The 24,261-nt window shown below is 41.3% G+C and overlaps 1 protein-coding gene across 2 annotated transcripts; it reads right to left on the bottom strand.

Annotated features, from left to right (window-relative positions):
- Window positions 1–4,091: 4,091 nt before the first annotated feature.
- Window positions 4,092–24,242, bottom strand: rac2 (ras-related C3 botulinum toxin substrate 2 (rho family, small GTP binding protein Rac2)). Of its 2 annotated transcripts, none has more exons than XM_090194294.1 (6): window positions 23,349–24,242; window positions 14,868–14,939; window positions 14,176–14,293; window positions 13,387–13,449; window positions 7,157–7,316; window positions 4,092–6,823 (listed from the first exon to the last, which is right to left on the bottom strand). In XM_090194294.1, exons 3-6 carry the CDS (start codon window positions 14,266–14,268, stop codon window positions 6,693–6,695), a joined length of 447 nt encoding a protein of 148 aa, XP_090050420.1. In that variant the 5' UTR covers window positions 14,269–14,293; window positions 14,868–14,939; window positions 23,349–24,242; the 3' UTR covers window positions 4,092–6,692.
- Window positions 24,243–24,261: the final 19 nt, after the last annotated feature.

Genomic DNA, 24,261 nt, shown 5'->3' with positions numbered 1-24,261 from the left:
ATGAAATGTACCTCTCGTTATCTCATCCTCAAACAGTCTTGCTTAGTCTTTTATCCAAGACTCATCTAAATCTATAAAGAAAAGACTACAGACCGTTTGTATCTATGTGTGTATTCATGTTTGGTGGTGGGTTGTTCTGAATGCTTGGCAGTGCTCTCTTTCATCCTTCAATTGAGAGTGAGATGCAGGTGCCCACACTCCTCTTAATGAGTGAGACTAGCCTCCTCTCATTCGCTCAACTACTTCTGCTATTCAAGCAATTACTATTTCCAATATGACATAGCAGCATCTTCAGTGGAGTGTCAGAGAGGATCATGTGGCCTTGCACCAGCTGGCCCCAGGGTCAGCAACAGAGCCCAGCAACAGCGGGACAGAAAGGGAGATTGAGGGCTGGAAGTGTGAAGCTCGTCATTTAATAAACCTCTTCTGGTTTAACTAATGCTGGAACCACACATTATTTGTTTAGACCCATGCCCCTATGTTAATACCACACACACATATTTTTGTCAGCGATTGAGCCGTATTGGAGGGAAGAGTTGCCTACATACTAGGTTTCTGTTGTGGTTATGTAATAAAGACGAGGAAAGGTTGTACAAGGTCATCCTGGGTCAGGAAAAGAAGGAGGGAAAATTAATTAACGAATATCCTCATTCTCTCCCCCTCAGCCTGTTAGGAAAGAGAGAGATTCCACACACTAGAGTTTGGAGGCTTCAATAGAACAAGGATGAAAGAAGAAGATTTGGGTACTGTCGTGCCGAGAGAGTGCCACAGTTGAAGAGTGAATCTCAAACCATATCTCAAATGGGGATTGAAATAATGATTTGATTGTTTATTATACCAATAGTGTAATGATGAGATAATATATTATATTAATTATTCAGTATGAAACATAGTGTCTATGCTGTTAAGAGATATGGACTAACACTATTTTTGTTACTACCTTTGATTCTGCCTATTGTATTTCAAATAGAGCATGTTGTTTCAGTTTTCAGTATAGGATATGTACCAGAGAAAACTGCAGGGAGACAGGGACAGGTAGCATTGAAACCCCCATGTTGCAAGATTAGGCCAGGAGGCATCATGTACAGTTTTTGTGGAAGAGTTTCTGTCCAATGTTGGCATAGCAATGATTCAAAAGCTGTCCTGTGGGAAATCAGTACGCTATTATGGTGAATGTGTGAGATGACCTTCAAACATTGTCCCCTCAGACAATTGGAAACACAACAACGAAATGACAGTGAATGAAGCTACAGTACACTACATTCAACCATTTTGTATGGATGAATGTTTTGTTCTGTTTCCCCAAGGTGTTTTACATAACCAGCAGTCTTCAACATTATGATTCCTCTGATAGGCTAATCTGAATTCTGTTCAGGAGGAAAGATACAGCATATCGAACAATTTTGGATCTGATCCAAAACTCCTCTGGCCACAGTACTGTGGGCAGCACATACCACCTAATACAGCATCAACGTGTTCACATGCTCTGTTTTCCCTCTGCATCGCAATGAGATCTGCTCATTGTAATTCCTTAAATGTTGCGCCTCGGATGGAGCCAGGCTTTCTCATTTGCAGCTGGTGGCGGAGTCCTGAACCTGGGAGCTAACCTCAGCTGACCCCTCCCTTTAATCTAAGAAGCTGTTTGAGGCATTGTGCATCAATTGCGCCCAAAGAGTGTCTGTGTGCAGAATCAGCTTCGACTCCAGCTGATTGCTTTTCTGTCTTTAGCTCAGTGAGGCTCTGTGATACGAGGTGACGGTGGAAACTGCCTCCTTGATCCGCCTCACTGGCAGCATCGTTGAGCATGGTCCCATGGGACTGCCCTGACTTGGCACATACTGCCCTTCTTATTCTCTGAAAGCCACATGTTTATATGTCTGGTGTCTTGTTAGGACTGAGCTCTTCCTTACCATGTGTCGTAACCAGGAATAACTTTAGGCTCTAGCTACAGTCACTAGGCCCAAGTCAACAGGAATGTACTGTCTGTGGCCTGATTTCCCTCCACTATAACCTGTAATGTCTCTTCATCTAACTCCACTACAACCTGTAATGTCTCTTCATCTAACTCCACTATAACCTGTAATGTCTCTTCATCTAACTCCACTATAACCTGTAATGTCTCTTCATCTAACTCCACTATAACCTGTAATGTCTCTTCATTACAGGAGAAGGTGAAAATCTTCAAAGATCCTCGGCGTACACCTCATTGACAATCTGAAATGGTCCACCCACACAGACAGTTTGGTGAAGAAGATGCAACAGCACCTCTTCAACCTCAGGAGGCTGAATAAATTTGGCTTGGCCCCTAAGACCATCACAAACTTATACAGATGCACAATTTAGAGCATCCTGTCGGGTTGTAACACCGCCTGGTACGGCAACTGCACTACCCGCAACCGCAGGGCTCTCCAGAGGGTGGTGCCGTCTGCCCAACGCATCACCGGGGGCACACTTCCTGCCCTCCAGGACACCTACGGCACCCAATGTCACAGGAAGGCCAAAAAGATCATCAAGGACACCAACCACCCAAGCCACGTCCTGTTCACCCCGCTACCATCCAGAAGGCGAGGTCAGTACAGGTGCATCAAAGCTGGGACCGAGAGACTGACAACAGCTTCTATCTCAAGGCCATCAGACTGTTAAATAGCCATCACTAGCGGGTTACTCAACCCTGCACATTAGAGGCTGCTGCCCTATATACATACACATGGAATCACTGGCCACTTTAATAATGGAACACTAGTCACTTTAATAATGTTTGCATACTGCTTTACTCATCTCATATGTATATACTGTATTCTATTCTACTGTATTTTAGTCAATGTCACTCCGACATTACTCGTCCTAATGTTAATATATTATTACTTTTAAATTTGTGTGTATTGTTGTGAATTGTTGATACTACTGCACTGTTGGAGCTAGGAACACAAGTATTTCGCTACACCCACAATATCATCTGCTTCAATGTGTCTTCGTCTAACTCCAGGGCTCAGTCAAACACGTCCTGATGTGGCTGAGAGCTGGAGCTGTGAACTTAGTGACAGCAGCGTTTGTACTTTGGCTTAACACCCTTTGATGTCCATGGGAGGGTGTCTGATTGAAGTTTCTTTACCAGGCAGTCACACAGTGACACACATGTGGCAGATCAGAGCTGGTCTCACAAGGACCTAGAGGCTGAGCTGAGCTGTGTGTTCACAGATACAATAACAACATTTGATTTGAAACTTAATCACCATCCAAATCAGCTTATCAGACAGTGCCTGGAGCGGTTGTGGACCAGTGGCTCTACAGTGGATAAGGAGCCTGCTCCAGGTTCCCTGTTCTCAATCATCTGTTGTTGAACGCAGGCACACCAAAGTCTCAGCCAAAAAGCTAGTCTTAATGATTTACTTCATTTTTCTCAATGCTTTAATGGACCTTGGCTCTACAGAGTGTGTGTTTGTCTACATCAGGGATCCCCAACCCTGGAGAGCTACAGTCCTGTAGGTTTTCATTCCAATCCCAGTTGTAACTAACCTGATTCAGTTTATCAACCAGCTACTTTTTAGAATCAGGTACGCTAGATTAGGGTTGGAGTGAAAACCAACAGGACGGTAGCGCTCCGGGAACAGGGTTGGAGAGCCCTGGTCTACATCTTTGGCTAAATGCAACACAGTCACAGCAGGCTTTCAAGTAGTGATTCAATGACAGCCTTTATCATTAGGACTCCACACAGAGCTCATGTTTGATTACTGAAACAACTGTTCCAGCAGCATCCAGTCACACACTGTATTGTAACCTACTGTGCTGTACCTGAGGAGAGAACAGACAAACCACCCGTACATAACATGGGTGTTTGAATAAACCCTTAACTGTATGTGTGAAAATGATGAATTGCCAGAGCCATTTCCTATTTTGTATCAAACTTTTGATTGTGAGATGCCTGTTTGCTCAGAGTCTAGTCTCCAGAAGGATGGATCAAAGGGTTCAGCAGACATGCCTGTCATGAGTCAGAGGAATAAACCTCTTCATCCTGCCACTCTGAAACTCCTCTATTCCCCTACAGGCAACATGAGAGAGTGATGCCTGTGGTTGGAATCAATACACGAGGCTACTAGAGAAAATACAGGTTTATTTTAAGACAGAGTGGATTTCTCACAGTACTATGCTGTAGCCCTGGAGGGGAGATGATGTCTAGGTAGCTGTTGTAAAAGTAGGCCCCAGTAGAACTTGTATACTGGTATACACACTCCCCTCCATATGTATTTGGACAGTTAAACATTTTTATTTGGCTCTATACTCCAGAATTTTGGATTTGAGATTAAATGTTTCATATGAGGTGAAAGTACATGTCACCTTTTATTTGAGGGTATTCTCATATATATTCCTATCTGTTCTACCGTTTAGAAATGAAAACACTATATGTATCTAGTCTCCCCCATGAGAATAAGTCAGTAGTATTTGGAAAAATTCACTTATAGCGTATTCAAATAGTCAAAAGTTTAGTATTTGGTCCCATATTCCTTGATTTAGTCCCATACAGTATTCCTTGATTATATGTTTCTAAATTAATCCTGATAATGTCATGATAAAGACAAATCATGAATGAATCATAAATAATGCCATTTGACTAAATAAGCATTGGGGGGGGGGGGGGGGGATGATCTTTGTGCCCCATACCATTATTCACGATTAGCAATAATCATGGTAGCATCCATATGAAACATATTGGCACAAGACATTATTCACCATTCAGTTCCAAAACATAATCAGAAACACAACCAAAACTAACCACAAAAGCCCCCAACAATTTATTTATTTTTTAAAACTTTTTACCCCTTTTTCTCACCAATTTCATGATATCCAATTGTTAGTTACAGTCTTGTCCCATCACCGCAACTCATGTACGGAGTCATGCATCCTCCGAAACACAACCCTGCCAAGCTGCACTGCTTCTTGACACACTGCTCGCTTAACCTGGAAGCCAGCCGTACCAATGTATCGGAGGAAATACCGTACAACTGGCGACCGTGTCACCATGCATGCGCCCGGCCCGCCACAGAAGTCGCTAGAGCACAATGGGACAAGGACATCCCGGCCGGCCAAACCCTGCCCTAACCCGACGACACTGGGCCAATTGTACGCCGCCTCATGGGTCTCCCGGTCTCAGCCGGCTGCCACACAGCCCAGGTTCAAACCCGGGTCTGTAGTGACGCCTCAAGCACTGTGATGCAGTGCCTTTGAGTGCAGTGCCACTCGGGAGGCCAGCACCCAACACATTTGAAAAGTCACAAGCTTGATGTAGTCATTGTGTGCAAGGAAAATGGTACCAAATGCTAAACTTTTGACTTAAGTCCAAATACTTGTGATTTCTTCAAATGGAGGGACGAGAAACATAAAGTGCTTTCATTCCCAAATGGCAAAACAGGTCATGTATGTATGAAAATACCCTCAAATAAAAGCTGGCATGCTGTACTTATCACTGAGTATACAAAACATTTTTGACATAAACTGACCAGGTGAATCCAGGTGAAAGCTATGATCCATTATTATTATCACTAGTTAAATCCACTTCAATCAGTGTAGATTAAGGGGAGGAGTCAGGTTAAAGAAGGATTTTTAATCCTTGAGACAATTGAGACATGGATTGTGTATGTGTGCCATTCAGAGGGTGAATGGGCAAGACAAAAAATGTTAGTGCCTTTGAACGGGGTATGGTAGTAGGTGCCAGGTGCACCAGTTTGTGTCAAGAACTGCAACGCTTCTGGGTTTTTCACGCTCAACAGTTTCTCGTGTGTGTCAAGAATGGTCCACCACCCAAAGGACATCCAGCCAACGTGACAAAACTGTGGGAAGCATTGGAGTCAACATGGGCCAGCATCCCTGTGGAACGCTTCTGACACCTTGTAGAGTCCATGCCCCGACAAATTGAGGCTGTTCTAAGGGAAAGGGGACACACAAACACACACACACACTCATATGTTTTTTGTGTTAAATTAAATTGTAATAGAGAGAAAAGTAATACGGTACCTTAGAAATATAGTAGAATGCTGTATCATGTCAAAATATGAAAAATACATTTTATAGAGGAAACAACATGATCATTTTAGAAAGTTTCTTATATTAGGATGGTGCAATACATTTCTGACTATACACACTGTAATGTTTGGTCTATGTATTTTTCAGTGTCTTTCTTGTACAGTAAGGATCAGTCACTGCATTAACAAATCATATAGATGAAGTGTATAAGAAAATGAGTCAGAAACCAAAACCAAATACCAATATATGAATCTAAAACACTTATCCATGTGTACGTATCCAGGATTTGTCTTGAAAATATTAAGGACATTTATATTGATGCTCCAGAAAGTCTGATGGTTGTTTTCAGACCTGAACAGTGGTCTAACATTGAGAAGAATCGTAGATCCAGCTATATGCCTCAATCCCCAACCAGTGGGAAAGGTAGGCACCATCTGTAATGGTACAATTATCTTGAACTATCTTCCATTCATTTGGGATTGAGGCATACACTATATACTGTAATTATAGCTGGATATACACTACAGATGGCAAGACTCAACACTACATATGTTGACTCATCTGAACATTAGACCACTTTGTAAAACTGCCAAACTTTGTATTTAACTAAAATCAACATTTGCTGTTGTGTGATTCCTGAGCCCTTCCCTCTTGGTCTATCCACAGGTCTGAGATCAGATGAGTAGACAGGGTCGTTTCTTCACCTTGGTGGGCTGGGGGCACAGCACCGCTCGGATGGCCTCGTCAAAGACCGTCTTCAGCCCCCGCTGGGTCAGGGCAGAGCATTCCAGGTACTTCACCGAGTCTACCCAGAAAACACACAAAAGATGTATGAGGGACATGAAGAGGATAGACTGTTTATCTGGCATAATGCACGGCTGGTGGGCGATGACTTGGGCGACATTAAATCTCAACAACTATGCAGTATAAGGACTAAGAGCAGAATACAAAGTGTTCCATTATACTGTACAGCTCTGTGAACGACAATCATTAAAATTACAGATAATCAATCAATCGCTGATTCAGTCATATCCAATCACAAACCCAGAGTGACCACTGTATATGTGACCACTGTATACCAATCATGGTAGATCGCTGATGCACTATCACTAATTCAGGATCCCAGAGACCTACATACCTATCTCTTTGGCTAGTGCTAAGCCTTGTGGGTAGGTGATGGGCGCTAGCTTCTTCTCCTTCAGCTTCTCAATGGTTTCCTTCTCGTCCCTCAGATCCAGCTTGGTGCCCACGAGGATGATGGGTGTGGAGGGGCAGTGGTGTCGTACCTCAGGGTACCACTAGAGGGAGCAAGCACACACACACACAGAGTCGGTCAACATGGCCGCAGCAAAATATACTGAATTACTTTTCACTTCCTTTTTGGTGATACAGCTCATCGTTAATTCTACCAAAGACAATCTATATTCTGACAAGATACTGGACTGGCCGCTTTAATAATGAGAATAAATGTCCGCAAAGCGGACTGCAGACAGGAGGAGGCGGGGTCAGGCGGGAACATTCTAACCAATGAGAGGGCACATACACATGTGAACAACAGGCATAACTCCGAAATAAAATATTTTTTTCAAAGTTGCAGGATTGCCACGTGTGTCCACTTATATCAGAACATTCGTAACAACCTAAACATTACAAAACGTCTACTCGATCAAATAAGGCTCCCGTAGCATATTAGAATTACATTTTTTAGTTGACGAAATTCGACACTCATTATAAAAATCCTTACTTGTGGACAGATTTTGTGGACAGAATTTGAGTCAAGCCTCTCGCTTCGTCTCTTCCCCTCTGGTTCTACTACTGTATTATGGAGTAGCCAGTTAATGCAGAGGTTGATTCCTGGTATAGCTCCTCACACATAAAATCTAGGATAATCTGTCTATTACTATTATTATTATTACTACTGTCATTACCGTCATTATTATTACACACTATTCAAATAAAATGGCTGCTCTCTTGTTTCTATCAGTCACTCAATGAAAAAGGAAGTTCCTTCTTCCGCATAGAGTGACTGATAGAAACAAGAGAGCAGTGTATGCTTTTGCAGAATAGGAAATTAATGCTTATGAATGACGTTAGTGAGTCACCTTCGCTTATTTTAGTGTGCCTCTGTTCATTTGGAGGCCTTTCATCAGCTTCTCTGCTTAACACCTGGTTAACAGCTCTACGTCTGTTTATACGTCAGTAATTATTGGCGTCTCTAATACAATATAGGACCCATCCTGCAAGCCATCATTAGCTGTTACAGCAGAGTGGAGGGAATGTCAAGGTTGAAAATGTTTCCTTTTTATAGAGCATGAATGTATAGTAATGAGAACAGTGACAGTGAAGCACGCACATACTGTATGCACACACACACATTTCAGGTATTTTACTGAGTCTACCGAGAAAACACACACACAAACACACACACACACGCACACACACACACACACACACACACACACACACACACACACACACACACACACACACACACACACACACACACACACACACACACACACACACACACACACACACAACATTCTGTGAGAAATGCATCAAGAATTCTCAGTACCATTGCACCAAGGTTTTTCTGCCTCTCGTTTCTGTCTCTCTGTCATTGCAGGGTAGCCATTATTTTGTCATCGTCTATGGGGACAAACACCCACTCCTCTGCACTCTTTGGCCTTCCTGCCATCAAACCTTGACTGCCACACAAAGGACTGGGGTAGATCTCACAGAGATCCTTAGGAGGATTTAGCTCCTTAGGAGGACTCATTGGAGAAGAGCAGCTTTATAATAAAAAGGCTTTCACTATTCAGGAACTAAGGGGTTACCTCTGCCCTGACCCTACAGACTCTGTGGAAGAGAGATGAAAGGATGCTTCTCTATATACCAGGACAGGTAAGATATGTCACGTTAACAAATAAAACTTCCCAGCTTCCAAATAAGAAAGGCGATGGTGCCATGAGTTAAATCATCCCTAACTTCCATTGAGGCTGACTGGATTAAATGGAAACACATTCATTTAGTGGTGTAGCAATTCTGTGTTTTTGAAAATGGCACCTTTAGTTTACTAGTATCTCTCTGAAACTGAGTGAGAGAATTAGGTTCTGCTAGGTTAAGATATGAGTTGGCCAATACAGTGTTATGATAATGGAAGACATAAACCACAACACTTGTCTTGAGAAGCTTGGAGAGAAATTCAAGCTCCAACCATTTACCCAGCGATGGCTAATTGATTATTGATCTCCTGCTGATCCAAAACGGTGATAGCAGAAGGAGGTGGACCGTGGCAATAATCAGAGATAACACGGGTCAATTGAAAGACTCTTTGGGAACATGCCATGAAAAAAACAAACTGAGAAAGATGGAGAGAGGAGGAAAAAACTACTAAAGAGGTTTGTTCTTGAAATGTGAAAAGTGGCAAACATTTGCATAAGGTCTGGAGAAGCAAGATTGCTATTGTTTGAAGCTAATCATAAATTAAAGGGCTGAGTAAAGTCATTTGGGAAAGCGGTGCGATTCGAAATGGCACAAATTGGAATGGATTAACACTGGTCTTTTCAATAATTGCCAATATCAAGAACACTTTTCTTTCCCCTCCTTCTTAGTTTGAGCACTTGAAATCTATGTAGTAGAATAAATGACACATTAATACTTTCCAGCGACCTACCAGATCTGCCTTCAGACCACTCTGGACCATATTAGGGTTGTTTTGACAATGTCATATTAAGTAAAGCAGATTTATCAAACTTCATTGTCTTTTGACCTCCACTGCTCTTGATATAATGCTGTCCTCTCCAACACTGACAGTTCCCAAACTAATCAGATCAATTCAAATGGTTGACAGTGAAGTCAGAGGAGTCAGACACTTACCTGTAATTTTTTACATTTTATTTATTTTATTTAACCTTATTTAACTAGGAAAGTCAGTTAAGAACAAATTCTTATTTACAATGATGGCCTACCAAAAGGTAAAAGGCCTCCTGTGGGGACGGGGGCCTGAGATTAAAAATAAAAATAAATACAATATAAATATAGGACAAAACTCACATCACAACAAGAGAAACACCAAAACACTACATAAAGGGAGACCTAAGACAACAACATAGCAAGGCAGCAACACATGACAACACAGCATGTTAGCAACACAACATAACAACAACATGGTAGCAACACAAAATGGTAGCAGCACAAAACATGGTACAAACATTATTGGGCACAGACAACAGCACAAAGGGCAAGAAGGTAGAGACAACAATACATCACACAAAGCAGCCACAACTGTCAGTAAAGAGTGTCCATGATTGAGACTTTGAATGAAGAGATTGAGATAAAACTGTCCAGTTTGAGTGTTTGTTGCAGCTCGTTCCAGTCGCTAGTTGCAGCGAACTGAAAAGAGGAGTGACCCAGGGATGTGTGTGCTTTGGGGACCTTTAACAGAATGTGACTGGCAGAACGGTGTTGTATGTGGAGGATGAGGGCTGCAGTAGATATCTCAGATAGGGGGGAGTGAGGCCTAAGAGGGTTTTATAAATAAGCATCAACCAATGGGTCTTGTGACGGGTATACAGAGATGACCAGTTTACAGAGGAGTATAGAGTGCAGTGATGTGTCCTATAAGGAGCATTGGTGGCAAATCTGATGGCCGAATGGTAAAGAACACCTAGCCGCTCGAGAGCACCCTTACCTGCTGATCTATAAATTATGTCTCTGTAATCTAGCATGAGTAGGATGGTCATCTGAATCAGGGTTAGTATGGCAGCTGGGGTGAAAGAGGAGTGATTACGATAGAGGAAACAAAGTCTAGATTTAACTTCAGCCTGCAGCTTTCATATGTGCTGAGAGAAGGACAGTGAACCATCTAGCCATACTCCTAAGTACTTCTATGAGGCTCTAAACCCTCAGAGGTAGCAATAACACCTGTGGGAAGAGGGGCATTCTTCTTACCAAACCACATGGCCTTTGTTTTGGAGGTGTTCAGAACAAGGTTAAGGGTAGAGAAAGCTAGTTGGACACTTAGAAAGCTTTGTTGTATCGCATTTAACACAACATCCGTGGAGGGGCCATCTCAGTATAAGACTGTATCATCTGCATATAAATGGATGAGAGAGCTTCCTACTGCCTGAGCTATGTTTTGATGTAAATTGAGAAGAGCGTGGAGCCTAGGATCAAGCCTTGAGGTACTCTCTTGGTGACAGGCAGTGGCTGAGATAGCAAATTTTCTGACTTTATACACTGCACTCTTTGAGAGAGGTAGTTAGCAAACCAGGCCAAAGACCCCTGAGAGACACCAATAGTCCTTAGCCGGCCCACAAGAATGGAATGGTCTACCGTATCAAAAGCTTTGACCATGTCAATAAAAATTGCAGCACAATATTGCTTAGAATCAAGGGCAATGGTGAAATCATTGAGGACCTTTAAGGTTGCAATGACACATCCCTAACCTGAGCGGAAACCAGATTGCATACCTGAGAGAATACTATAGACATAAAGAAAGCCAGTCAGTTGATTATTGACCAGTTTTTCCAACACTTTTGATAAACAGGGCAAAATAGAAACATGCCTATAAAGATTAGGATCAGCTTGATCTTCCCCTTTAAATAAAGGACGAACCATGGCAGCCTTCCAAGCAATGAGAACCTCCCCAGAAAGGAGAGAAAGGTTAAAAAGGCCAGAGATAGGCTTGGCGATGATAGGGGCAGCAACCTTAAAGAAGAAAGGGTCTAAACCATCTAACTCTGTCAAGTTTAAGGAGCTCCTTTAGCACCTCGGACTCAGTAACCGCCTGCAGGGAGAAACTTTGTAGCGGGGCAGGGGGAAAAGAGGGAGGAGCATCGGGGATAGTCGCATTAGAAGGGATGGGAGATGAGGAAATGTTGGATGGGCAAGGAGGCCTATCTGAGTCAAATAGGAATCCTGACTTAATGAAGTGGTGATTAAAGAGCTCAGCCATGTGCTTCTTGTCAGTAGAAACCACATCATCAACATTAAGGGACAAGGGCAGCTGTGAGGAGGAGCGTTTATTCTCCAGGTCTTTAACCATTTTCCAGAACTTCCTGACAAAGCCTATGGCTGAGGCAATGGTATGAGAAGAAGCAACAATAAAAGTGTTTGAAAAGGGTAACGTTTGGCAGGCTTTTTTGGTGATATTATAGCTCTTTGATGTGAATTAAACTTCTATAGTAGTGTGTCAGTTTAAATCCCATGACTTCTGGAGAGATGGAGATGGAGAGACAGGATGGGACAATTACTATATTCTCCTTTCCATCAGAATGGCAGTAGAGCGATAGAGGGCTCAAGGACAGCTTCGTTCAGCAGTAGCAGAGAGCTGCCAAGGTGACATGTGAACTGTGTGCTCCGTGCAGTGAAAAGACACAGACCCTGACAGTTACCTGGGGGAGTAGGTAGAGGTTTCATCGTTCATTAGGCGAGTTAAGTTCACATGGGACATCCATGTTTGACTCCGTTAAAGAAGAGATGATTACTTCTCTCTGACGTAAACCTGAATGAATATGATTGAATATGATTTCTATTGATGAACAGATCTCTATTTCCTATCCAAATGGAGTGAGGTTCATTGGAATCCAACGGGATGCAAGGTGCTACCTGAATAGATGTGCTGTTCTAGCCCTTGGATTTGAAATATTTTATTTATGACTGTCTGACTGAAGCGACTAAAACCATGGCCTCTGCAACAATAGGTAGAGCTGAAAGCAGCAGATCACAACACAACTATTGACAATAGCATTACTCAGACATAGTTCAAAATGAAAAATATGACTTGTCCATTGGACTATATCCTATTACTGTACCGTAAATGCCAGAATCTGCAATATGTTTGTTTTATTATACGGTACACTTGGATGTTCTATTGAAAGCAGGTAAACCAGAGTAGCCTATCCTTTTTAAATGGATTGATTTCTTTATGTGTTTAGACTGACTTCATTCTCTTAATCTTGACAGGCATTTTATAGATTAACTGGCATTCTACTGGTTTCCTGCTCTGTCCATCAACCCCCTCTGTATTACTGACAGATGATGGCCCATCTATATTCACAGAAAGGTAAGCACATCTAAATACCCCTGTGCTTTAGGAGTGATCAACAGTATTGACACGTTAATCTCTCCGTATAGTAATCTATAATGCATGCTGCATACTGCAGCTCTCGGGGATGCTGCAGCCTTTATAATGGCACTGTGTCAATCAACGCCAATCAACACCTACATTATGAGAACAAAGTCCTCCGCTATCCCAGAGGAAAACACCGGCGGCGGATCAAAGAGAATATGTGTGTATTGCATACTATGTGTACCTATACACTGTAGCACAACAGCCATGAAGATCACACAGCATCCACTCACCTTGGCTCTGACGTTCTCAAACGATGCTGGGCTCACCAGAGAGAAACAGATGAGGAACACATCCTAGGGGACAAACACAGTGCCTGATCAATGGTAGTATTAAAGGTGTAGGGAGTTGTTGATGTTGTAAACAGATTAGATCTAGTGATTCATATAGTGTATATGGTCATTGGTCAGTGAAGGTGTAGGGAGTAATACATGTGGTTGCACCGAAGGGTAGAAAGGTGTATCAGAGTAGTAGAAGACGTGGGGTCCGAAATTATTGACACGTTTGATAAATATGAGCGATAATGACTATATAAAATGTAGTATGCAAATATTGAACTATATTGTGTGCTCCAAACAACGTGGAAATTATATTATTTTATGCTAATACAATTGCTAAAAGAGATTTAGTTTAACTAGTAATATTATGTTTTTCTCAAAAAAGTAGTCGTCAAATTTAATGACACTCCTAAAGATTCTTATAAATAAAGTAGTCAACAGCTTACATCCTGAATGAATCGTGAATAATGATGAATGAGAAAGTTACAGAGGGTCAAAGATCATACCCCCAAGACATTACCAATAACAGGGGAGGTTAGCATGTTTTGGGGCTATGATTTTTGACCCTCTGTAACTTTCTCATTCATCATTATTCACAATTCATTCAGGATTATTCGTAATCATGGCAGCATACATTATTAATTGGACAGTATACAGTCATTACTGCTCATCTTTATCAAGGGTGTCAATAATTCCGGACCCCACTGTATATCATTTGTAATAGAGATTCTGTATGTGTGTTACCGTCTGAGGATAGGACAGAGGTCTGAGTCTGTCATAGTCCTCCTGTCCTGCTGTATCCCACAGTCCCAGGTTCACTGGCTTACTGTCCACCATCACATTGGCTGAGTAGTTATCAAACCTGCAAGACAAATGAGTCCATTACATCTAGAACATATCACAGTGGAAAACCTTACACAGAATATACAGTATACAGTTTATTAGGTACACCTCCCCGTTCACGAAAATGGATCGCTCCTACAGACAGTGAGTCACATGGTCGTGGCTTGCTATATAAAGCAGGCAGACAGACATCAAGACAACTTGAATCCATGGACCCATCCTGCCTGGTGTTAACAGTACTGGTGTGGGGAATGTTTTCCTGGCACACGTTAGGTTCCTTGACACCAATTGAGCAACAATTGAACGTCATGCCCCAAAGAATTCAGGCTGTTTGAAGGTAAAGTGGGGTCCAACCTGGCCACTGAGTGTATACAAACTGCATACCATAGGTGTTTGTGAAAGTAAAGTCAATATGTAGCATACCAATCCCTAGAATTATTGTGAATATAATATTATTTCCTATTTCTGGTTATTGGTTGCATTATGTAGGCCTTTGGTTGCATTATGTATGATGTTTGTCCATTCAGCCCACACATTTGTCACTGTACCAGCCATATCATGTCCACTGTGTCTGTCTGTGGTCCAGTACTTACACTGTGGGGATGTACTCTCCTGGGAAGGCGTTGGTTGTGTAGCTGATGAGCAGGCATGTCTTTCCCACAGCACTGAAACAGACTTTGGGCAATCAGTTGTGTGCCAACACATTCACACACATTTTTCTTGCTGCAATAGCACATTGACAGCACGAGCACGAGCACACACACACACACACACACACACACACACACACACACACACACACACACACACACACACACACACACACACACACACACACACACACACACACACACACACACACAGCCACACCTTTACTCTATAACAACCCTAGAGAACCTATAGTCATTACAGGGTAGCTGCCAGCTGTCAGAGTAACTCCCTTCTCTTACAAAAAAAAACGCATGTCAAATACTGTAGCTGTTTTCATATTGAGGTAAAATTTCACAAGTGAAACCATATTCATTTTCTATTCAGTTAGAATTGCATTTTCACGTGTGAAAAACATTGACATGAGAAAATCACATTTGGAGTTTCATATGTAAAGAAAACTTCACATGTGAAATTATCACTTTCACATGTGGAATGCAAGTTCACATTTGAAAAACAAAATGTAACGTGCCATTTCATATGTGAAAGAAATCCACATCCTCGCATCCATAGCTCCATCTATGGATTTGAAAGTGGTTGCGTTTCTCCAGCCCCATCCCTCAGCGTTTTACAGAAACTGTGGTGGGGAGGACACCTGTTCATTTTTCAATTAGGGATTGCTGCTTTAAACTCCTTAGTTTAGAATAGTAGTGTTACTACATGGTGCCATTCTCTAGTGAGTGAGTTACTTTTGTCCCATTAATATCAAGCAAAACTTCTGAAGTCAAGAACAAAATTCTTCGTATTGCAAACAAAAGTAATGATATTGAAAGCAAAACATAAATCCAAAAGTATTGATAGCAAAAAAAAATATTGCAAGGAAAAAAATGTCAAAGCGAGGGAAAATGAATTGTAAGTGGATTTAATTAAATTAAACAATTCTACCTATTTTTGGTTATGTTACCCTGGCCTTTGCTTTCGCTGCCTTTTTCCATTGGTGGAAAAAGTACTCAAATCTCATACTTGAGTAAATGTAAAGATACCTGAATAGAAAATTACTCAAGTAAAAGTGAAAGTCACCCAGTAAAATACTACTTGAGTAAAAGTCTAAAAGTATTTGGTTTTAAATATACTTAAGTATCAAAAGTAAATGTAGTTGCTAAAATATACTTAAGCATCAAAAGTAAATGTAGTTGCTAAAATATACTTAAGCATCAAAAGTAAAAGTATGAATCATTTAAAAAAGTACTTATATAAAGCAAACCAGATGGCACAATGTTTTTCATATTTTTCATTTATGGATAGCCAGGGACAAACTTTAACGCTAAGACATAACTTAAAAACAAAGCATTTATGTTTACTGAGTCCACCAGATCAGAGGCAGTAGAGATGACCAGGGATGTTCTCTTGATAAGTGTCCGAACTTAACCGTTTTCTGTCCTGCTAAGCATTCAGAATGTAACAAGTACTTTTGGGTGTCAGGGAAAGGTATGGAGTAAAAAGTCATAATCTTCTTTAGGAATGTAGTGAAGTAAAAGTAAAAGTTGTCAAAAATATAAATAGTAAAGTAAAGTACAGATATCCCAAAACACTACTTAAGTAGTACTTTAAAGTATTTTTACTTAAGTACTATACGCCACTGCTTTTTCTAGTTGCAAGTTGTGGCACATTCATTCCAGCAGGATAGCAACCTGCAGGCAGACAGGTTTGCTGAGCAGAGTCGGTCCTGGTCCGTCCATGGATGGGAGACCAGACGCAGATGGAAGTGGTGAGAAATGTTTTCTTTTTTTTAAGGGTTAGCTGCCTTCATATGGTAAGAAACGTAAAATTGCAGATTACGTAAATTCTTTAAATGTTTCTTGTTTGGAAAGCTTCCACCATATTTTCGACAGAATACCATTATTAAATTCAGCTTGGTGTCTATCATGGTCCACTCCCACTCATGATAAAATGGTACAACAACAGCACGCCAACAAATTTTTGGGATTTTCCCTTTGCAAAGAAGATGCCAATATACTGTCCTTATTGCTTGCTACAGTATGATGAATGGCCATAGACATTCTAACTATGTACAATGTGCTGAATGAACAGCATGATGGGGCCTGGCTTCTTTCAAACTTGCCTACATTATGAGAAGCAGTAATCTGCTTCCTCTAGCTTCTTGTCAGTGTTCTAAAACACCTCTGACAGGCAGCAGCTAAAAACAGTCAAGGTTTTTGCAGTAAAATTCCAATAAGAAGCACGCACCTGCATGTACAGACAGGAGGGAAGGAATGCTAGTCTGAGGAGTGCTCCCAGAGTTACATTTTTAGGGCAAGGTTAGAAAGTGACACCCCGGGCTATACGTAGGCAGGCTACCATCAGCTTCTTCTACAGATTGGCTCCACCTTGAACATCATTAGGTTAGCATTCAAGGTTGGGTAGAAGAAACCTGATAGATGCCATTGAAAAGAACTGGAGAAACATTCATAGTTTATACCCTTGTGGAAGACATGATTAGTAATAACTTACTGTATATTATATTAGGTGGCAAGAAGCAGTTCTGTCCACACTAACTGAAGTCAAGAGAGAGAGAGAAAGAGAGAGGTGATGAGAGAGAGAGAGAGAGAGGTGATATGAGAGAGAGAGAGAGAGAGAGACAGAGGTGATATGAGAGAGAGACGTGATATGAGATAGAGAGAGAGAGAGAGAGAGAGAGAGAGAGAGAGAAGGGTGATGTGAGAGTGAGATACAGGATAGTGTGATAGTGTCTGTTTCCCTCTCTCAGTGGTGAGTTAGTGTGTCATTGAGCGGTCTGTATCTCTGCTACCCTCTGACTCACACACACATGCTGTTGACTGTGGTCTAAGTGTAGGGGCCCCATGCTTCCTACTCTCCACCTGCTCCTCCTGCATGAGGCTCCCTCTCTTTTCTTACCCCCACACACAGATGGACAAGGGACAGGGGTGGATGGAAGCCCTGAATCCAATGATGGCATTGTGATAACTTACTACATGAACCTGATGGAACCATGTGAAATGCTATATTCTATGATGCATCTGAAAGGTACTCCTTTTAACAGGGAAATTACTTTTCAACTCAGTTCTACAACGGAACAAAAGACTAAAAAGTGCCAATCATGCTACAGTAGTTAAAAGTTACAGCACATGAATGCTTTTCAATGATACTTCACTGTGGGAATCCAACATATACAGCATCTGACTTCAAAGACCAACCTAATTACCACTGGCTGGGCAGAGTTCATTTTAAATGCTCTCACTTCTCACTCAGTCAGAAGGCCTAAAACAAAAAACAACCGAGGAGGATATAGATGTCAAAATCACACTTACACCTAAATGCCACACTCCAGAATGAAGTTGTTGGCCTATTTGTGTCCTATTTCGTTTCTGTCACCTCTGCCTTGATGTAGCCTACAGGAAAAACATATCTATGTTCCCCACGTATACATACTGTATGACTGCATTCAAACAAGTAAGCCATCACAGTTTCAAAAGCTAGTCTCCTGATCTACAGGGGTTCTCCACATAGGGGGACCGGGGTGTCAGAGTTGGCAGGAGGCAGGGTGGTGACACTGAGTGACAGTCAGGACGATAGGGGCATAGAACCTCTCATGAAGTGTACCTTTGTAAAGTATTTATCTTTGTCTGTCATTCTCTCTCTCTCTGTCTCTCTCTCTCTTTCTCTCTCTCTCTCTATCTCTCTCTCTCTCTGTGAAAAGTTTGGACAACCACTCCCTCTCTCTTTCTCTTCTCTCCCTCTTTCTCTTCTCTCTCTCCAGTTAATGTCACCTCTACCAGCTCTTACTGACACCGACCCATGGCCCGACCCATGGGCCCCCTCTCTTTCCATGTACTGTAACCAGCCACCTCACCCACTGAGCACTAACTGACACTGGACGTCCATGTACTGTAACCAGCCACCTCACCCACTGAGCACTAACTGACACTGGACGTCCATGTACTGTAACCAGCCACCTCACCCACTGAGCACTAACTGACACTGGACGTCCATGTACTGTAACCAGCCACCTCACCCACTGAGCACTAACTGACACTGGACGTCCATGTACTGTAACCAGCCACCTCACTCACTGAGCACTAACTGACACTGGACGTCCATGTACTGTAACCAGCCACCTCACCCACTGAGCACTAACTGACACTGGACGTCCATGTACTGTAACCATCCACCTCACCCACTGAGCACTAACTGACACTGGACGTCCATGTACTGTAACCAGCCACCTCACCCACTGAGCACTAACTGACACTGGACGTCCATGTACTGTAACCAGCCACCTCACCCACTGAGCACTAACTGACACTGGACGTCCATGTACTGTAACCAGCCACCTCACCCACTGAGCACTAACTGACACTGGACGTCCATGTACTGTAACCAGCCACCTCACCCACTGAGCACTAACTGACACTGGACGTCCATGTACTGTAACCAGCCACCTCACCCACTGAGCACTAACTGACACTGGACGTCCATGTACTGTAACCAGCCACCTCACCCACTGAGCACTAACTGACACTGGACGTCCATGTACTGTAACCAGCCACCTCACCCACTGAGCACTAACTGACACTGGACGTCCATGTACTGTAACCAGCCACCTCACCCACTGAGCACTAACTGACACTGGACGTCCATGTACTGTAACCAGCCACCTCACCCACTGAGCACTAACTGACACTGGACGTCCATGTACTGTAACCAGCCACCTCACCACTGAGCACTAACTGACACTGGACGTCCATGTACTGTAACCAGCCACCTCACCCACTGAGCACTAACTGACACTGGACGTCCATGTACTGTAACCAGCCACCTCACCCACTGAGCACTAACTGACACTGGACGTCCATGATCGTTGAAAAGTTGCTTCATTTTGTTAGTCCGACCTGGCCTTAATTTTAACATCCACAGACGTCTGGACCGGCCTTCATTTGGCCCAAACATAGACAAGCATGACTGGTTCAAAAGTTTGGACAGCACAGCACAGTACAGTACAGTACAGTACAGTACAGTAAATAATAGTTGAGTATAGTTCAGTACAGTACAGTAAATAATAGTTGAGTATAGTATAGTACAGTACAGTACAGTAAATACTAGTTGAGTATAGTCCAGTACAGTACAGTAAATAATAGTTGAGTATAGTTCAGTACAGTACAGTAAATAATAGTTGAGTATAGTATAGTACAGTACAGTACAGTAAATAATAGTTGAGTATAGTCCAGTACAGTACAGTACAGTAAATAATAGTTGCATATAGTTCAGTACAGTACAGTACAGTACATCATAGTTGAGTATAGTCCAGTACAGTACAGTACAGTACATAATAGTTGCGTATAGTTCAGTACAGTAAATAATAGTTGCATATAGTCCAGTACAGTACAGTACATAATAGTTGAGTATAGTTCAGTACAGTACAGTACATAATAGTTGAGTATAGTCCAGTACAGTACAGTAAATATTAGTTGCATATCGTTCAGTACAGTACAGTACATAATAGTTGAGTATAGTCCAGTACAGTACAGTACAGTAAATAATAGTTGCATATAGTTCAGTACAGTACAGTACAGTACATAATAGTTGAGTATAGTCCAGTACAGTACAGTACATAATAGTTGTGTATAGTTCAGTACAGTACAGTACAGTACATAATAGTTGAGTATAGTTCAGTACAGTACAGTACAGTACATAATAGTTGCATATAGTTCAGTACAGTACAGTAAATAATAGTTGCATATAGTTCAGTACAGTACAGTAAATAATAGTTGCATATAGTTCAGTACAGTACAGTACAGTAAATAATAGTTGAGTATAGTCCAGTACAGTACAGTACATAATAGTTGCATATAGTTCAGTAGAGTACAGTACAGTAAATAATAGTTGAGTATAGTCCAGTACAGTACAGTACATAATAGTTGTGTATAGTACAGTACAGTACAGTACATAATAGTTGCGTATAGTTCAGTACAGTGCAGTAAATAATAGTTGAGTATAGTTCAGTACAGTACAGTACAGTAAATAATAGTTGAGTATAGTTCAGTACAGTACAGTAAATAATAGTTGAGTATAGTTCAGTACAGTACAGTACAGTACTGTAAATAATAGTTGAGTATAGTCCAGTACAGTACAGTACAGTAAATAATAGTTGAGTATAGTTCAGTACAGTACAGTACAGTACAGTAAATAATAGTTGAGTATAGTCCAGTACAGTACAGTACACTAAATAATAGTTGCATATAGTTCAGTACAGTACAGTAAATAATAGTTGCATATAGTTCAGTACAGTACAGTAAATAATAGTTGAGTATAATTCAGTACAGCGCAGTACAGTAAATAATAGCTGAGTATAGTTCAGTACAGTACAGTAAATAATAGTTGCATATAGTTCAGTACAGTACAGTAAATAATAGCTGAGTATAGTTCAGTACAGTACAGTACAGTAAATAATAGTTGCGTATAGTACAGTACAGTACAGTACAGTAAATAATAGTTGAGTATAGTTCAGTACAGTACAGTAAATAATAGTTGCGTATAGTTCAGTACAGTACAGTAAATAATAGTTGAGTATAGTTCAGTACAGTACAGTACAGTAAATAATAGTTGAGTATAATTCAGTACAGTACAGTACAGTAAATAATAGTTGAGTATAGTTCAGCACAGTACAGTACAGTAAATAATAGTTGAGTATAGTTCAGTACAGTACAGTAAATAATAGTTGCGTATAGTTCAGTACAGTACAGTAAATAATAGTTGAGTATAGTTCAGTACAGTACAGTAAATAATAGTTGAGTATAATTCAGTACAGTACAGTACAGTAAATAATAGTTGAGTATAGTTCAGCACAGTACAGTACAGTACATAATAGTTGCATATAGTTCAGTACAGTACAGTACAGTAAATAATAGTTCAGTATAGTTCAGTACAGTACAGTAAATAATAGTTGAGTAAAGGTGACTGTGTTACAGGTGGCAGCTGTGCTTTGGTTCCTTTATTAACCATGAGACTGTGCAGACAGAGTGCACCACAGACTAAAGAGGAACTTCAAAACTAAAACTGGAGGATAAAAGCAGCATAACAGAACTTCTCTTTTACAAAACGAGAAGAGGTTTAACGAACGGAGAACAGGAAAAGGCTGCATTGACCTCACTGACTGCTGTCTGTCTGTGTCTTTGTAAATGTTCTCTTTAATTGAGGCCCTCATTATCACCAACTACTCTCCATCTCCTCTCTCCTACAGACATTACACCCACGGATCCCAATCTCCAGCTAGCATCTCAGCATCCATTTGGTATTTTTCAACCAATCTTGTCACCAATCTTGCATACACTCCAAAAGGGTTCTTTGGCTGTCCCCAAAGGAGAACCCTTTTGAGTTCCACTTAGAACCCTCTGTGGAAAGGGTTTTTACATCAGTAACCAAAAGGGTTATTCAAAGGGTTCTCCTATGGGACAGCCGTATAACCGTTTTAGGTTCTAGATAGCACCTTTTTTTCTAAGAGGGTTATTCAAAGGCACTTCCTTCCTGTCTTCTGAATTCAGTGTGTATTGCTACACTGTCTCTTCCTTATTGATTTAAGGGCTGTTGAACAATGTCATTATCAAGTCATCATACATTCCTCAACCTGATGTTAAAACTACACATGCAAATTAGGAATTTAAAGTGTTAATTGTGTGGCCTGTTTTACAGTTAGAGGTTTGCTCTACTGGGAAGTTCCTGCCTTGAGGGCCTCATTATGTTGTTGTATTGACTCTGTGATAAAGACCTATTGAGCTTCTGGACATCAAGGTTAATACTGTACACAAAAGGACTGTTACTTAAAAGTATTAGTTCTTTGTCTAGCTAATACAGATTAGAACCAGGTTAGATTGTTCTGTGGCACCTTTGACAACTTTACCCCCCTCATGTCTATCAAGCTGACAGAACACAGCTATGAGGAAGTTATGAAAATTGCAAACTGCATACAATAACCTCATCATTAAGAGTATGACAACCAAATTGAGCTAAAAAGTACATACATTCCACATTACTGCAGCTCCCACGTGCAATATGAAACGAATTAATTCAGGAAAAAACAGAAATTGTCTCTTGACACAAGAATGTGTAGTACAATAAACAGAGAAAAATTAATCTCCCAATTAATAGACTAATAGACAATTGAAAGAAGGCTAAATAGAGTTGTTCTAAATGTCCACTTTTTAACACACCCAAATCCAAGTTGCGCTATTAGTTGTTGAACTGCGCGCATACATAATTTAAAGAACTTACCCATCTCCAACCACCACACACTTGATGGCTTGCATTTTCCAGGGGCTGATTTAACAACTTGTGAGTTTACACTTAGTAGGCAAGACAACAATGTAGAATCAGGTACAGTACAGGAAATACGTTTGCCTATCTTATCTTACCCACCGCCTCGACTCTCGCGTTTACTCTTGCGCAGCGCAGTTGAATGCAGCGAAGTTTATCATTGGGTCTACTGAAGCACATCTCTCATAGCAGGAAGTTGGCCTATGTGAAACTGTAATATTAATGTCCTTCAAATTTGATAAACAAAATGCTCAGTGAAGCTTTCAGAAGCTGACATTTTGACTCACACTGACATTTGAGCATATCTAGGCTATGACTTTATTGTCCCAACGCGAAAACACTTTTTTTCACCTAGGCTATGACAGTGTTATGCACTTCCGTTTTATTTTCACTAGATGGTGCCCTATATCAAGAAACTGGGCGCAGCGTTTGACAAGTAGCCTATACTCACACAAGTTATATAAACGGCGGACAACTAGCCTTTACTCACAGAAGTTCTATGTTTATTGTTGCAGAAATCTGTAAATGAACATGAAAAATATGAAAAGGCTGCTTTTAGGCCTAGCTAAGAAGTAGTCAGTGAATTATATAATTTCACCTTTGATGCCTAGGGGTGCGTTTGTAAAATGTGCTCTTGCTATCTTTTCCGATTTCAGATCACTCGTCTGAGTGTGCAGTAGTGCAGAATAACTGATGAATTTACGAACATGCATCACCCTTTGAATATGACCGGTTTCGGCAACAACAACAAAAACGTAATTAAATGGTTGCCATCAGCACAGTTAGTCACGAACGCTCTAGAAAACATGAAAACAGCCTAACCAGCTCTGCTAGGGCGAGTAAAATGGTCAGATTGAGGTGTTCTCTCGTTCATGTCTGGAAGTAGCCAGCAACCTAGCCAACTTTAGCCTATTAGCTTGGGTGCTTGACTGCCATTGTGAGGTCAGAACACTCGGATCAACCCTACTCCTTGGCCAGAGCATCCAGTGTGCGCTTTGAACGCCCCTCCCC

Source organism: Oncorhynchus mykiss, chromosome 13, assembly GCF_057628025.1.
Source record: "Oncorhynchus mykiss isolate SJ-2025 chromosome 13, ASM5762802v1, whole genome shotgun sequence".
NCBI lineage: Eukaryota > Metazoa > Chordata > Actinopteri > Salmoniformes > Salmonidae > Oncorhynchus > Oncorhynchus mykiss.
Note: the sequence above shows the minus strand (reverse complement) of the source record. Positions and strands in the feature narration are given on the sequence as shown.

Bases quoted from the DNA above. Each gene is read 5' to 3' on its own strand.
- rac2 (XM_090194294.1), bottom strand. From the start codon at position 14,268: ATGGTGGACAGTAAGCCAGTGAACCTGGGACTGTGGGATACAGCAGGA. The intron at 13,450-14,175 runs GTAACACACATA...TTTGTCCCCTAG, and splicing joins CTCTGTCCTATCCTCAGACG to GATGTGTTCCTCATCTGTTT. The intron at 7,317-13,386 runs GTGAGTGGATGC...TGCTCCCTCTAG, and splicing joins TTGAGAACGTCAGAGCCAAG to TGGTACCCTGAGGTACGACA.